Source organism: Natator depressus, chromosome 27 (genome assembly GCF_965152275.1).
Source record: "Natator depressus isolate rNatDep1 chromosome 27, rNatDep2.hap1, whole genome shotgun sequence".
NCBI lineage: Eukaryota > Metazoa > Chordata > Testudines > Cheloniidae > Natator > Natator depressus.
The window spans coordinates 2,888,806-2,902,834 of record NC_134260.1 but is presented as its reverse complement, the minus strand read 5'-3'; the positions used below and the strand labels follow the sequence as shown (position 1 = coordinate 2,902,834).

The following is a 14,029-nucleotide window of genomic DNA, read 5'->3' as shown; positions in this document are numbered from 1 at the left end:
TTAGCTCCACCAACACCAGTGAGAGGCCACTGACTGTAGTGAACTTACTCCAGTTTACACTGAGATGAGATTTATAAAACGTGCCAAACTCGCCCATGATGTAAATCCATTGAGTTCATCTATGATACCATGGGGGTGAAGCTAGACCATATGTGGTACAGTAACTAAAATATGCAAATTATTTTTCATTGTACCTACCTACACTCTGCAGCATATAATATGTTTTAAAATGCTTTGGATATTTTAGAAGAAATCAGAAGCAGCAGCAAACATTGTTTTATTTGAGGGAGAGTGGGTGTAATGTGGAAGATGTTCACACTTATTTGCTGTAGTGCTCTGGTTCTAGGGGAATGGAGCCAGGAAAAAGTAAAACATTCCTTAATCTCAGCCAAGCACCATTTTATTGTCTGAGTGAAAAGGTAACACAGGTGGAGAGTCACACTCCCGGCAGTTAGCTGAACAGAACACACGACCCTTTAATCAGATTTGTGCGGAAAGCATTCAGTGAGGAACAGTAGCTGCCTAGTGTCACAAAGGAAGGAGGTTTGCAAGGGTAGCACATGCTGACCCGACAAGGAATACAGACTGCAGGTGCCAAGGCGGATGCACATTGTTAGGTCTTCCCATGCCACTTGAAAAATAAAGCAAGTCTCTGACCACCCACAAACACAGTTTAGGACACCTAAGTTGTGTATCTTTGCAGGAGCCTGATAAGCTTTTCAGGGGAAAGGCTGAAAGCCACTGATCACCAGCCATTAACTTGTCAGCAGAAACAGCCCCACGGCTGGCCTACTGCCACAGCTCCACCCGTGGGAGTGCTAGACGAGACACGGTGCTGACAGGCCAGCAGCACTGTGACCACCATTCTTTCTAGAGCTGCTCCAAGCAGAGTTAGGCAACACTGGAGTAGAAGAGCAGCACCCAGTATATTCTGGTACACCCACTGGTGCTAGCACTTGGAGCAACTGTAGGAAATTTTAAGAAAAAAAGTCCTAGGACAGACAAACCCCATGAGACTTTTTTCAACCCGCACAACAGCCTCCCACACAGTCCCGAGACAACAACTGATCTTCAGCTTACCAGCATCAAGGCTTATGGTGATATTAAAATGCAGAATGTTTCTAGTGCTGCTTAGTATAACCTAGACGGTACAAGGGCACTTCCCCAGTACAGGGGCCCTCTTGTGTGAAACAGGATCAGAATGAGCCCATAGGCAATTGCTCCAGTTATCACCTTTTCCAGCCTGTTTCTTAGCCCTACATTCCCTGGGGCTTTACTTCTCAGTCTTGCGGCAATAAATGTGACCTGCTCCCAGCTCAGGCACAAACCCTTGCCTTCACCCCCACTGAGGAGAAATCACAGACTCTTCACTGTCCAAGAAAAGGCCATTTGCTCAGGCTAGTCAAACAATACACATCCACCTGATAGCAGCTCCTCCTCAGTATCAAAGGCCCCAGGACATGCCTTGGAAATGGGACTTTGCTTACGCTCACCCCCAGCAGCACGACTTTCCTGCAGGTCCTGGGGCAATAAGAGGAGGCAGAAGTTTAAGCTCCTTCAACAGCTTCCCCCTGTGTTTAAGTTGTCAAAAGTAAAATATGACATTTTAAAACCTAATGCAGCCACTTCACAGTTCTTTGGTACAGACATTGGCCACAACAACTGACCAGCACACGTGACACCACAAGCACATGGTACATTTTGCATTTCAGTGTTTGCAGTTTTTGTTTTTTTGCTGTGTAAACAAAAGGGAAAATGCTTCCAAGACCCACATGCCAGCCACCTGCCCAGAGTTTCTGTTGTTTTCTTTAAAACACCCCCTATGCATAATTTATTCTATCCTTTGAAGGAGTCCAACAGGAAAAATCCCAGCTATCGCTTCCGCTCGCCCTTCTGTGTCCTCTTCTTCTCCTTCTCCTTCCGCTCCTGCTTGGCTAGCTTGTCCTTCTCTCGCTGGTGTTTGTCTTGCTCTTTTTTCTTCTGGGACTCGTCCCGCAGAGAATCTCTCTCCAGCTTCCTCGCGTTTAAGACACCCTCCACATTTGTGTTACGGAACAGCGCTGGTTTCGAGGTAAGGAGGATGAAGGACATGCTTTGGCTGGGCTCATGTAGGTCCCCGGGCTCTCTCCCCATGGGTATATATAAAGTGGTGTGTAGAAGTCAGTGCATGCAGGCTGTAGTGGGGGCTGCCTTATTCCAGACCCACCCCTCACACTTTCCAGTAGCACCTAATATTGCAGCTTTCCGTTACCATGGTCAGCAGTCCACACTGCACTCTCTCCATGTCTGCTTTGCAGTGGACCCCCACAGAAAGCAGAAACTTAAAGGTGGCTTCTCCATCCAGGTGCTACATGCAGCCAAGCTGTGCTCCACTGCTGTGGGCCTAGGAAAGCAGCATGTATGGAAGCCGCTCTTCAGAGAAGATTCTCTCACTTCACAGTCTGCCAGATGCTAGCCCAGTGCACCCCCAGAGCCCCTCAGCCACTCGCAGAGGGCTGCCATAAGGGCCAGGAAAGAGATTCTCCCTCAGATTGCTGAGCAGTGTTTTTTCACAGCTGTGACCATGAACAGCCTTCCTGGCTCCTGCACTACAGTTTCATGGGGTGAGGGGACTAGCTAGCAGTTCCACCAGCCCCACTCCTGGGCTCCCCCAAACCCCGGTGTGCTAGGGTGTGGTGATGCTATGGACAGCGACTTTTTATGCCCCCTGCTCAGGGCCCCAGAATCTCTCCTGCCTTGCTGAACCACATCCATGGCACTGCCATAGGGGCTACTGCTTTGCTGTGGCCGGGGTGAAGAGGATTTGCCTCCCTAAGCCCTGGTGGCTCCCATCTAGCAGCACATGGAACCTGGCTGCCCACGCTGCTCAGACTTGTCATGCCCCATTCACCTGGTCAGAACTCTGCTCCGCTGAGTAACAGCGCTCACATACTAGTGGCCATGGCTTCTGCTACAGGTGATGTGCAAAGGGAGGGAATGGATTTGTGCCCTTGGCTTTTGCTTCTTTATGACGTAAGCCTGAAAGTTTGGGGCAGAGGGCAGAGCAAGGGAGGTGCTGCTTGGTTTTTACATTAGAACAATCAGGAATGGCAATCTGGTTACACCCCTCTTTTGCTGGAAGAGTATGTGTTGCTCTGAGATACTAAGAGCTGGACTGCCCAGGGTTTGTACCCTTAACAGTACATCTTAAAAACTGAGATGGTGACAGGTGGCCAGTACCTGTGGCAGCTAATGGGATTTTTATGTACTGTCTGTTAATATTAGGGCAAAGCCTTGGAAAAGCAGCATTTTAATTATTTTAAAATCTAAATAAATAGGTAAAGTGGTACGACCCCCTTCCGTGGGCACAGTGATAGCCATATAGAGGTCTCATCCTGGCCTAGCGTACAACTGTGACTAACCATATAACTTTAGCCATGCCAGCGGGTTTGTACCACTAACCAGGTTGTTTCTAAACACATCGAAAGATAGCAGTACAAAGCACTGTGCAGAGTTGTACAAGCACCTCCCAACAGGGGCAGATCCTCAGCTGGGGTAAATCAGCTCCACTGACTTCAAAGGAGCTCAGATGATTTGCATCAGTTGTGAGCCTGCCCCAGACGTGGCTTGGGCTCTCTCCTTGTGTAACTGAAGTGGGGAGCTGAATCTGTCAAGGAGTGCCCTTCCACCCCCGTGAGTGCTGGATGCTTAAGTGAAATGTGGTTACTAAGAGGGTAATGATCTGAAGAAGTCATTCCTCTTGGGTATGCAGGGAAGAGCTGCATTTCCAAGGTAACAAAACCCAACAGTGGGCAAATGGTAACTTTCAGATTTTTATACATCAGGAAGGACGTGAGGGCACCGATGCCGTGTTGTTCCATGGCAAGTCACCTTTAAACTCACTTCCCTTTGTATCTTACACAGTGCAAAGGCCTACGTTATTTCACCTCGCCAGCTGGAACATGAGCCCCAGCACACGGTGTGATTTACAGCCATGGCTACGCAGAGCTGAGAGCAGGATACTTTTAACTTCTTGACACATGAGTTATGAGCAACAGTTGCCCCTTGATAACTTGATTAATTGGCTCTCTAACTGTAAACACAGCTAGGTGGAGTTTGACATTGTGGATGTGGAGGGTAGAACTAGAATTCCAGCTGTCCCACTGGTTATGGAGGAGTCACACGAATTGCTTCTGTCCTCTCTGAAAACCCCACCCTAAGTTTTTCGAGAGTGTTTAGTATTGGCCCAACTCCGCCCCCACTGAAATCAGCAGATTTACCTTGGACTTCATGGGAGCAAAGTCAGGCTGACACAGGGCACTTCTGGAAACACCACGGTTCGAGTTTAACAAGCCAAACCCAGCAGCTAGTGCCAGCTCAGAGACAGGACAAAGGGAAATTCAATGCAGAACTTACAGTCCTTCCAGAAAAGCCCCTGTGGCTAGCAAGCTGGGATTTTAAAAGGATACATTTTTCTGATCCAATCGTTAGTGCTGCTGCAGTGGATCCGTCCTGTTCATCTGCTCCAGTGAGAGAACTAAGGAAACTTGGAGACTATCAATGAAACTTTGCACCTCGAGTCTCTCCTTTGTCCCAGGATCTCAAAACACGTGTGACATTCATTCTTTCAACAAAACTGGTGAGGTGCCAGGGGCTGGCACAGACTGATCAAGGGACTTGCTCAGTGTCCCGCAGAGTGAGGAATGGAAGCCAGGAGTCCGAACTCCTTTTCCTCAGCTCTAACGCCAGGTAAGAGTCCCTTTATTTTAATACACCCAGCTCTCCACAGGAAAGCCTGCCCTCCGCCCACACGAAGAGCCCACCTATTCACTCCTGGCAGAGGAGCCGCTTGACAGTCTTCTGCCGAAAGCGAAGGCTGCATACGACACATTAGCTGAGCAGACTGCTGTGACCAGCCCATTCTATTTCTGGAAACGGCTTCCATGAACCGATCTCACACGCTATTGCAGGTGGCGGCCCAGCCCATATTGTTGCTGGGGTCTGGGGTGGAGGTGGTGGATGCCAAAGTCAGTGCACAGCGGGGGGCAGGAAGTCTCTGCCCACTGCTACCCAAACCTGCACTGCACAATTAGCTAGGCACATTAGAGCCCTTTTTACACCCTCCTCCAAAACATCAGGGAGTAGCTGCTGCCAGAGGCAAGGAATCAAGTTCAATGATCTGCTCTGCTTTGATCTAGCAGGACGTAGGATGTTACTATTAGGAAAACTAGTGACAGAAAATGAAACAGTTTCCCATAGCAACAGTTCCCTGCCTTTGATTTGCTTCCACGGCTCATTCAGACTGTGCTGCACAGAACACTGAGCGATACAACTCCTGCCAAACCAGCTACGTCAGAATAGAAGGGGGCTTGAGTGGTTCTAGGTCACTAACTAAAATCCAAAGGGGCAAGAAAGCCACGGGAGGCAGATTTAAACTTTCACCCTCAAAAGCAGCCTGGGAAGGTGGCCAGCACATTCGCAACATGGGACTTGTGGTAGGGAAAGGATATTCCTCCTCGTCTGTTACATTGGCATACTGGGCCAGGAGGGCAGCTTTCCTCAGCTTCTCGTCCTGGGAAACCTTCTTTGGCTTCACGACGATCTGGGCCTGCTTTTCGATCATGCTGGCAATTGCCTGGATCTCATCTGGGAAGGAGAGAAATCAGGGCATTAATGAGTGCCTCCGCTATGGCCAGCAGCTGGCGCCCGACATGGCCCGATAGAGGCCGTGGGCCTTTTCTCCACAGGCCATGGCTGGCGTGCCTTTCTGCAAAGCCTTTCAGTCACCATGCTTCACATGTATAGCACACCTGAAATGCAGCCACCTCTGGGGAGGAGCACGATAGTCAACCAGCACGCGGGGCGGGGGGGGGGAGTTTTGGCCAATGAAATCCCTCCTCTTACAGAAACTGCCATGGGATCTTCAGTGTTCACACAGAGCAGACAGGTTGGACATTAAACCTGTAACCCAGCAAGTAAGGTGTGGAACTCTAGCTGTGTGCTTCAGAAAATGAAGGGCAGAGCTGGACCCTGCTGAGACTTGAACTTGTGGCTCAAGGCAGTTGGGTTATTTCAGAGCTGAGGCATCCAAGCCACTGGCTGCTCGAGGAAATGGCTCAGACCCTCGCAATCTGGTTAGACCGACCACCTTTGGCTCAAAAGAAAGCGTTCCCCCTTCTGCGTGTATACGTGGGCACCCAATACTCCTGGGGGAGGAGGGGAAGTTCACTGCTCGTTAATTTCCTCATTTCACAAGATCTCGATTTCAGCCTCAGTGTAAGGATCTTAAAGGCTACTGAAACACAGAGCTTCGTGTTTAGTAATACCAGTTGTGGCCCGATCACACACATGGCTTCATTCAGCGTAAATCAATCCCACTTCAAAGAACTATTTTAGTGGAATTTATCCTTGTAAATTAATAAGATTTAGTTAATAAAATCCATTCTGCTCTTGGTCTCTCCCTTGCAGTTTAAAGGCACACTTAAGCTAACAGTCATGCCTGTAAACAAGTTTCTTTACCTGCATTGCTGTCATGGTACGTTATTAACTGAAAGACTTCTAAAAATCCATATCACCGAATGCAATTTATGCTCCCCCCTCCCCCCCATTTGTCTCAAGTTAGACAGTAAAAGTTAAGTCAGTCCTTTGTTTATAGTCAATTTTACTGTCAGCTTCTTAATACCAGGCAAAGGCCAGCAGAAGAGGTGCATTCTTCCAAAGATATCGATCTCAGAGTTAAGAGATTTAGAAAGCCAAGAAGAAAATAAGGATCTAAGTGCAATAAATCCTGATGGTTCTTCAAAGTACAAATATATATTGCTACCTACATTCTGAATGTCCACATCAGAGACATGGTCTGGAAAATAAAGCTCTTGTTGATCCAGTCAGAAGACAGGCTATTGCATGGGAGATCTAACCAGTTCACGATGTTTCAGACCCCTGTATCGTTCACAGCAGAGATGGTAAAGAGAAGGAAGTTTCTGATTTAGTCATAAGCCAGGATGTGTCTTGTAACAATCATAGAATCATAGAATATCAGGGTTGGAAGGGACCCCAGAAGGTCATCTAGTCCAACCCCCTGCTCGAAGCAGGACCAATTCCCAGTTAAATCATCCCAGCCAGGGCTTTGTCAAGCCTGACCTTAAAAACCTCTAAGGAAGGAGATTCTACCACCTCCCTAGGTAACGCATTCCAGTGTTTCACCACCCTCTTAGTGAAAAAGTTTTTCCTAATATCCAATCTAAACCTCCCCCATTGCAACTTGAGACCATTACTCCTCGTTCTGTCATCTGCTACCATTGAGAACAGTCTAGAGCCATCCTCTTTGGAACCCCCTTTCAGGTAGTTGAAAGCAGCTATCAAATCCCCCCTCATTCTTCTCTTCTGCAGACTAAACAATCCCAGCTCCCTCAGCCTCTCCTCATAAGTCATGTGCTCTAGACCCCTAATCATTTTTGTTGCCCTTCGCTGGACTCTCTCCAATTTATCCACATCCTTCTTGTAGTGTGGGGCCCAAAACTGGACACAGTACTCCAGATGAGGCCTCACCAGTGTTGAATAGAGGGGAATGATCACGTCCCTCGATCTGCTCGCTATGCCCCTACTTATACATCCCAAAATGCCATTGGCCTTCTTGGCAACAAGGGCACACTGCTGACTCATATCCAGCTTCTCGTCCACTGTCACCCCTAGGTCCTTTTCCGCAGAACTGCTGCCTACCCATTCGGTCCCTAGTCTGTAGCGGTGCATTGGATTCTTCCATCCTAAGTGTAGGACCCTGCACTTATCCTTATTGAACCTCATCAGATTTCTTTTGGTCCAATCCTCCAATTTGTCTAGGTCCTTCTGTATCCTATCCCTGCCCTCCAGCGTATCTACCACTCCTCCCAGTTTAGTATCATCCGCAAATTTGCTGAGAGTGCAATCCACACCATCCTCCAGATCATTTATGAAGATATTGAACAAAACCGGCCCCAGGACTGACCCCTGGGGCACTCCACTTGACACCGGCTGCCAACTAGACATGGAGCCATTGATCACTACCCGTTGAGCCCGACAACCTAGCCAGCTTTCTACCCACCTTATAGTGCATTCATCCAGCCCATACTTCCTTAACTTGCTGACAAGAATACTGTGGGAGACCGTGTCAAAAGCTTTGCTAAAGTCAAGAAACAATACATCCACTGCTTTCCCTTCATCCACAGAACCAGTAATCTCATCATAAAAGGCGATTAGATTAGTCAGGCATGACCTTCCCTTGGTGAATCCATGCTGACTGTTCTTGATCACTTTCCTCTCATGTAAGTGCTTCAGGATTGATTCTTTGAGGACCTGCTCCATGATTTTTCCAGGGACTGAGGTGAGGCTGACTGGCCTGTAGTTCCCAGGCTCCTCCTCCTTCCCTTTTTTAAAGATTGGCACTACATTAGCCTTTTTCCAGTCATCCGGGACTTCCCCCGTTCGCCACGAGTTTTCAAAGATAATGGCCAAGGGCTCTGCAATCACAGCCGCCAATTCCTTCAGCACTCTCGGATGCAACTCGTCCGGCCCCATGGACTTGTGCACGTCCAGCTTTTCTAAATAGTCCCTAACCACCTCTATCTCCACAGAGGGCTGGCCATCTCTTCCCCATTTTGTGATGCCCAGCGCAGCAGTCTGGGAGCTGACCTTGTTAGTGAAAACAATCCCTTGTCCCCAGAGTGTTATTTACTTTATCTGATGAACAAGATAGCAGTACATTTTTCCATCCACATCTGAGGTCTGGGTTGGCCGGATTTCATGACAACTGTGCAAGGCTCTTTGATGCTGGGGAAGCCACTTCTCTGTACCTCAATTGTGCTAGTTGTAAAATGGGGTTAATGACTGTGATGGTGTACTCCCCACACTGGCCCTGAGAGAGCTGAATTAGGCCGAGTGGGCCCAATCAGCTAAATAAGCAGCAGAGGAGAGGAGGCCGCTAATTGGAAGTAAGCTCATCTTTGAGGGAACAGGCAGGGTTTACATAAAGCCAAGAGATGGGCACCACAGAGAAGACTGCAGGGTGAAGAGTGAGTCACTCTCCCTGAGGGAAGGGGGGAGAGGAATCTGAGACCTAGCAGACCCTAGGAGTCTGACTAGAATGAGTGGAAGCAGGAGTGAGAGCAGAAAGGAGTAGCCCAGGAGTGAGAGCAGAAAGGTTCGGGAAGCTGCAGACCTGGACTGCTTGCTACAGAGCCCTGGCCTGGAACCCAGAGCAGAAGGTGGGCATGGGTTCCTTGCCACCCGCTGCCAAGTGGTACTGCTTGGAACAGCGAACTAGCAGACTGTCTGGGTCACGGCAGGAGTCACAGAGTCAGTGCGGCGGGCATGGGATTGCCTAACGCCGCTTGGGCAGAAAGGCTTTGAAGGACTCTATCCCAGAAGGCCAAGCCACTTAGTGACCTGGCTGGAGGGCTGCGTCATGAAGAGGAGACAGCAGCTCCCGGAACTAGAGAAGGGCTGCAGAGAGAGAGACAGGGAGCAGCCACAGCACAGTGCGTGGGCCTGGTACAGCAAATCCTCCAAACTGCCAGGAGGTGGCGTCATCGAGTGGTGAATGGAGCACCCTGTCAAAATGACACTCGCCTTTGAGAGGTGCTTTGAGATCTACAGCTGAAAAGCCCTGTTAATAAATACTCTGATTTACATAATGGGCTCTTAGGGGAGCACTGTTACCCGTATCATGTTGACCAAAGTTGACTGCAGCCTGTTGAAAGGTGAACTAAGAAAAAATGCAAAACAAAGACAGACTGTGCTGGAAGGGATGTACAATACCAGACCCAGCCAGAGACAGACAGCAAAGTTAGCCGCTGGCCTAAAAATTAGCAGTTGCCTCAGTACCAATGATTGTGATCTGGTTCCATTTGCTTTGTGCAAAGAGAAGATGGCACCAAGCAGCAATAAGCGTACCTGGAACGTCCGACAGGCCAAATTTCCGAAGCTTAAAGCAGCTGTCGACAATTCCCTGGGAACATCGAAGTGGGAAACCTAGGAACTGTTCGAGGGTATCCTACTGGATGCCAAGAAGCCGCGTGGGGAAGTCTCCTGACTGTAGGCATGCCCTCTCACAGCTGGGGGTACTGTAGCAGCTCTCCTCCGGCGCCCCTGCCGACAGCCGTTGTGGCCGTGCCTCACCCTGTGACTTGGGCCTCCGGCCAGGTGACCTTTAGTCCTACCCCTTCTGAGAAAACTGAGTCCACACCAAAAGCTCCTTCCCAGCAATTACCTCCCTTTCCCTCAGCCCCTCCATTACCCCTGACTCCCCCAAGCCTTTGAACTGCTTCTGAGTGGTGCTGGAAATACAGTTCTGGATTGTAGTTTAAATGAATTATTACTCAGATATTGTATTAATATGCCTAGTAAGGAATCTATTTGTCAAAAAGCATTTCCTGAATTTTTGTTGTTGTCTGTATTGTTACAGACATACTTGCTGACAGATATTCTGAAATAAATGATCAAAAATAATTGAAACTGGTTTGATTATATGGTGTTATTCTGACAAATTTTAAAATAGTGTGTGCAAAATTTTTAATTTTTTGGTGCAGAATTCCCCCAGGAGTAGTTATTTGTGTTGTCTATCACAGAGCAGGACCCCACTGTGCTTGGTGCTTTACAGACACAGAACAAAAAGACTCTGCCCCAAAGTGCTTAAAATCTAAAGTATAAAACAAGAAATAATAGATGGATACAGAAAGGGGGAGCACAAGAAAACACTGACACAATACTGGTCCTCATGATGGGCTGTGATCTCACCACACCAGCTGCTTAACTATTCTCAAATTTTCTGTAAACATCACAGCAAAGGAGTTTTAAGGCGGGATTTGAAAGAGGATAATGAGGTAGCTTTGTGGATGTTTACGTGGCGCTCCTCCCAGACATGAGGGGCAACGTGGGCAAAAGCATGAAGGTGCTTGTTAAACACCTATACCAGTATAAAAGTGCTTATCCCAATACAGCTTATGACAGTTTGAGGAATCAACATAAACTATACTGGTATAAGCATTTTGATACCGATCATACCCCTAACCACATAGCTATGCCAGTAAAATTTAGTTACATCTTTCTGTAAACAAGCAAAGAGAAGCAAACCCCTCCAAGGCAGGTTGCATGGTCCAGGCCTGAGCACCTATGGAAACCCAAGTGTAGCCCAAGCTGTAGGTTTCTGTGAAGGGAGGTTTTACACACTCTTCCCCCTGCAGGACTATGAACCCAAACAGCAGCGGTAAAACCAACCAACCATTCTAAGCAGAGAGCGAAAGGCAAAAATGCAGCAATGCCAATGAACAGTAAATGAGATTTGCAACCAGATTAATAATCACAGGGTTTACTGCTAACAAAGCTAGGCGGTTTTAGGTGCAAGATTCTCGTCTTGACAGTGTCCCTTGTCTTACACGTGCTGTTTGACTAAGACATGCGAAGCGTCAACACTACCTGCTTTCTTTTCTGTTACACCAACATTCTGCGCTTCAGACCACTTTACGACTATTTCCCTGCAGACATCTGGCAACAGATCTTCTTCCTAGTAAGAAAAACAGAGATGTTCAGTTTCTGCACTGAAAGTCAGTCTGCTTTAAAATCAGCATGAATAAAAGACTCCTAAAGAATCAGAACAGCAAGAGCCAAGCCTGAAGTAGAGATTTAAGTGTAGCATGAAGAGTTAATAGGATATAAGCAGTTCTTAAATTCTTTGTTGAACTGGGGATCACACACATACTTTTGGCCAACACGGAGAAGTTTTCCAAGGCCCTTACATAGTTTAAATATCTATCATAGCCTTCAGGTGTACGTTCACATAATCCCCACACAAATATCAGCACAAAGGTTTTGATCACTTGGCAGCATTTCAGGAGATGCTGTGCTGGTATTTTTCTTACTTTAGCGCTGGCAGGGTGTGCTGGGTTCATAGCCCTAGCAAGTGGTACCCTCTGGCCGCAGTGCAGAGCAGGCACAACACGGGCAGCAGCAAGGCAGAAGTTTCCCACCAACAGTCAGCCTGAGCGCTGTTCTGAAAGGGAGCGCCTAAAGGAGTGTCACAGTGATTTTTTGCCTAAAACATCTCACTACTGTTTCCGCCAGTTCAGCTCCCCTGGTGGCAGCACTAGCATTGGCACCAGATGTGCTGTGTGGCATAACCCAGCTGAGAGCTGCTTCCCATGGTGAGCGACTCACAGCAGGGGGCTGGAGGGGCTATGCCCTGATTCCACCCCCTTCCCCAAGGTCCCCGGAGCAGAGAGAGGCACTGCAGCTCCGCTTTTCCCTCTCCCCCTCCGTAGCAAGGGCCGTCAGCTGATGGGCCGCAGGGAGGGAGAGGCGGAGGGGCAGGAACCCCGCACGCTGGGGGAAGAGGCGGGGGGAGGGGGAAGATTGCCTGCCCTGCAAGGAGAGCGCAGTGGGCGGGGGGGCAGAAAAGAGCGGGCCGGGCCAGGCAGGATTTTTAGTGGCACACTGCTGTCTGCCCAGGTCCAGCAGGCAGAGCGTGCCATTAAAAATTGGCTCGCATGCCGTGTTTGGCACGCATGCCATAGGTTTGCCGACCTCTGGTCTACAGGAATCTCATCTGACAGCTCACCAGACTCACTGGCTAATGACCCTGAAGTTCAGAAACAGATATATTCATCAGTCCAACAGTTAGATCTTGAGTGTTTCTCAGTGGACAGATGATCATGACAGACCATATGTTTTTCTTATGTAGTTTTAAGGGCCTATTACAATACCATGTTATTTGACTCAGAATCAAAGGCAATTTAACCCTATATAAGCCGATAAATGAGCAGAATTGCAAAACCTAGAGCATCCAACCTTATAAACAGACAATTGCATGGAGCCTCGGAAAAAACAGAGAGGTCAATCAGGACTAAGCTCTTCCCATGGGACAAAGCAAACCAGTCAAAGGAAGAGAGAGTATCAGGGGAGTGGGAAGGAAAGTCCCAGGGTATATCCAGAGAGGGCAAGGTCAGGGAGATAATAACAAGACACAGAATAGCCACATGGGTCCCGGGATTTAACCCTACCAGGGGACAGTCTGAAAAGACACAAGTCAGGGTTTAACAGAGGACCAGAGCCCAGAGACAGAGGTACAAGAAAAAGGATGTTGGGGATGGGGACTAATAATCATCAAGAGGATGGACCCCAGGACTGGGGTACCGTATCAACACAAGTGAGGCAATTCAGAGCTCACGTGGGGATGCCTTCAGGGTCTTCGGGCGTCAGGGCTGGGGGTTAACATCCCCCGGGGTCTCAAGCCCTGAGGGGGTCAGATCCAGGGAGGAATTAACACGCAGAAGAGACTGGGCGGGGGGGGGGGGTGGTGAGCTGCCCCCCCCCCCGGTTCCAGCCCCCCCCAGTGGTCGGGGGGGGATAAGTCCTCCCAGCCCCCCGCCCCCATCGCTCCCAGCCCCCGGCGGTCGGGGAAGGCCCCGGCCTCGCCGCCTCCTCACCAGGCAGGCGGCCAGGACCCCGCGCAGCGCGTCCAGCCGCTCCTCGTCGCTCTCCTCCTCCCGGAGCAGCCCCTGGATGTAGGTGGCGTAGACAGCCCGGTCCAGCCCCAGCGCGTCCAGCCGCCCCGCCAGCCACGGCTCGAAGCCGCCCGGCCCGGCCGCCGCCTCCCCGCCGCTGGGCGCCGCCATCTTGGAGCGGGCGGGTCGAAAGCGCCACACGCGGGCCGCCGAAGGTCCCTCTCTGCCCATACGCAGGGGCTCGGGCATGCGCAGCCCTGGGCACAGGAGGCTCACGGGAGCTTTAGCACCCCCCCGCCCTCGCCCAGACTACGGCAGCCGCTTGGGCCAAATTGCTTGTGTCCCGGCACCTGGAGCCCGTCCTGTATCTTCCCCCTGCCCGGCACAGGGACAGACACACGGCTGCCGGGGCGAGGGGGCACGGACAGACACACGGCTGGCTCGCTAGAGGGCTGCCCGGGGCGGGGATGGACAGACAGACAGACACACGGCTGGCTAGCTAGAGGGCTGCCCGGGGCGGGGATGGACAGACACACGGCTGGCTCGCTAGACAGCTGGCTGGACGGACAATGTCAAGG

The 14,029-nt window shown here is 49.9% G+C and overlaps 1 protein-coding gene across 1 annotated transcript; it reads right to left on the bottom strand.

Annotated features, from left to right (window-relative positions):
• Nucleotides 1-386: 386 nt before the first annotated feature.
• On the bottom strand, nt 387-13,704 carry CCDC43 (coiled-coil domain containing 43). The gene is made up of 5 exons (XM_074940713.1): nt 13,434-13,704; nt 11,428-11,515; nt 5,490-5,625; nt 4,449-4,507; nt 387-2,060 (listed from the first exon to the last, which is right to left on the bottom strand). The coding sequence occupies exons 1-5, from the start codon at nt 13,698-13,700 to the stop codon at nt 1,873-1,875; spliced, it is 738 nt and encodes a 245-aa protein (XP_074796814.1). The 5' UTR covers nt 13,701-13,704; the 3' UTR covers nt 387-1,872.
• Between the last annotated feature and the right edge of the window lie 325 nt (nt 13,705-14,029).

What these genes read in the sequence shown, in the direction of transcription:
- CCDC43 (XM_074940713.1), bottom strand. Translation starts at nt 13,700, where the DNA reads ATGCCCGAGCCCCTGCGTATGGGCAGAGAGGGACCTTCGGCGGCCCGC. An exon ending in GGGTCCTGGCCGCCTGCCTG is followed by an intron (nt 11,516 to 13,433) that starts GTGAGGAGGCGG and finishes TTTTCTTACTAG; the next exon opens with GAAGAAGATCTGTTGCCAGA. An exon ending in AATGTAACAGACGAGGAGGA is followed by an intron (nt 4,508 to 5,489) that starts ATATCCTTTCCC and finishes TAGTTCTCTCAC; the next exon opens with TGGAGCAGATGAACAGGACG.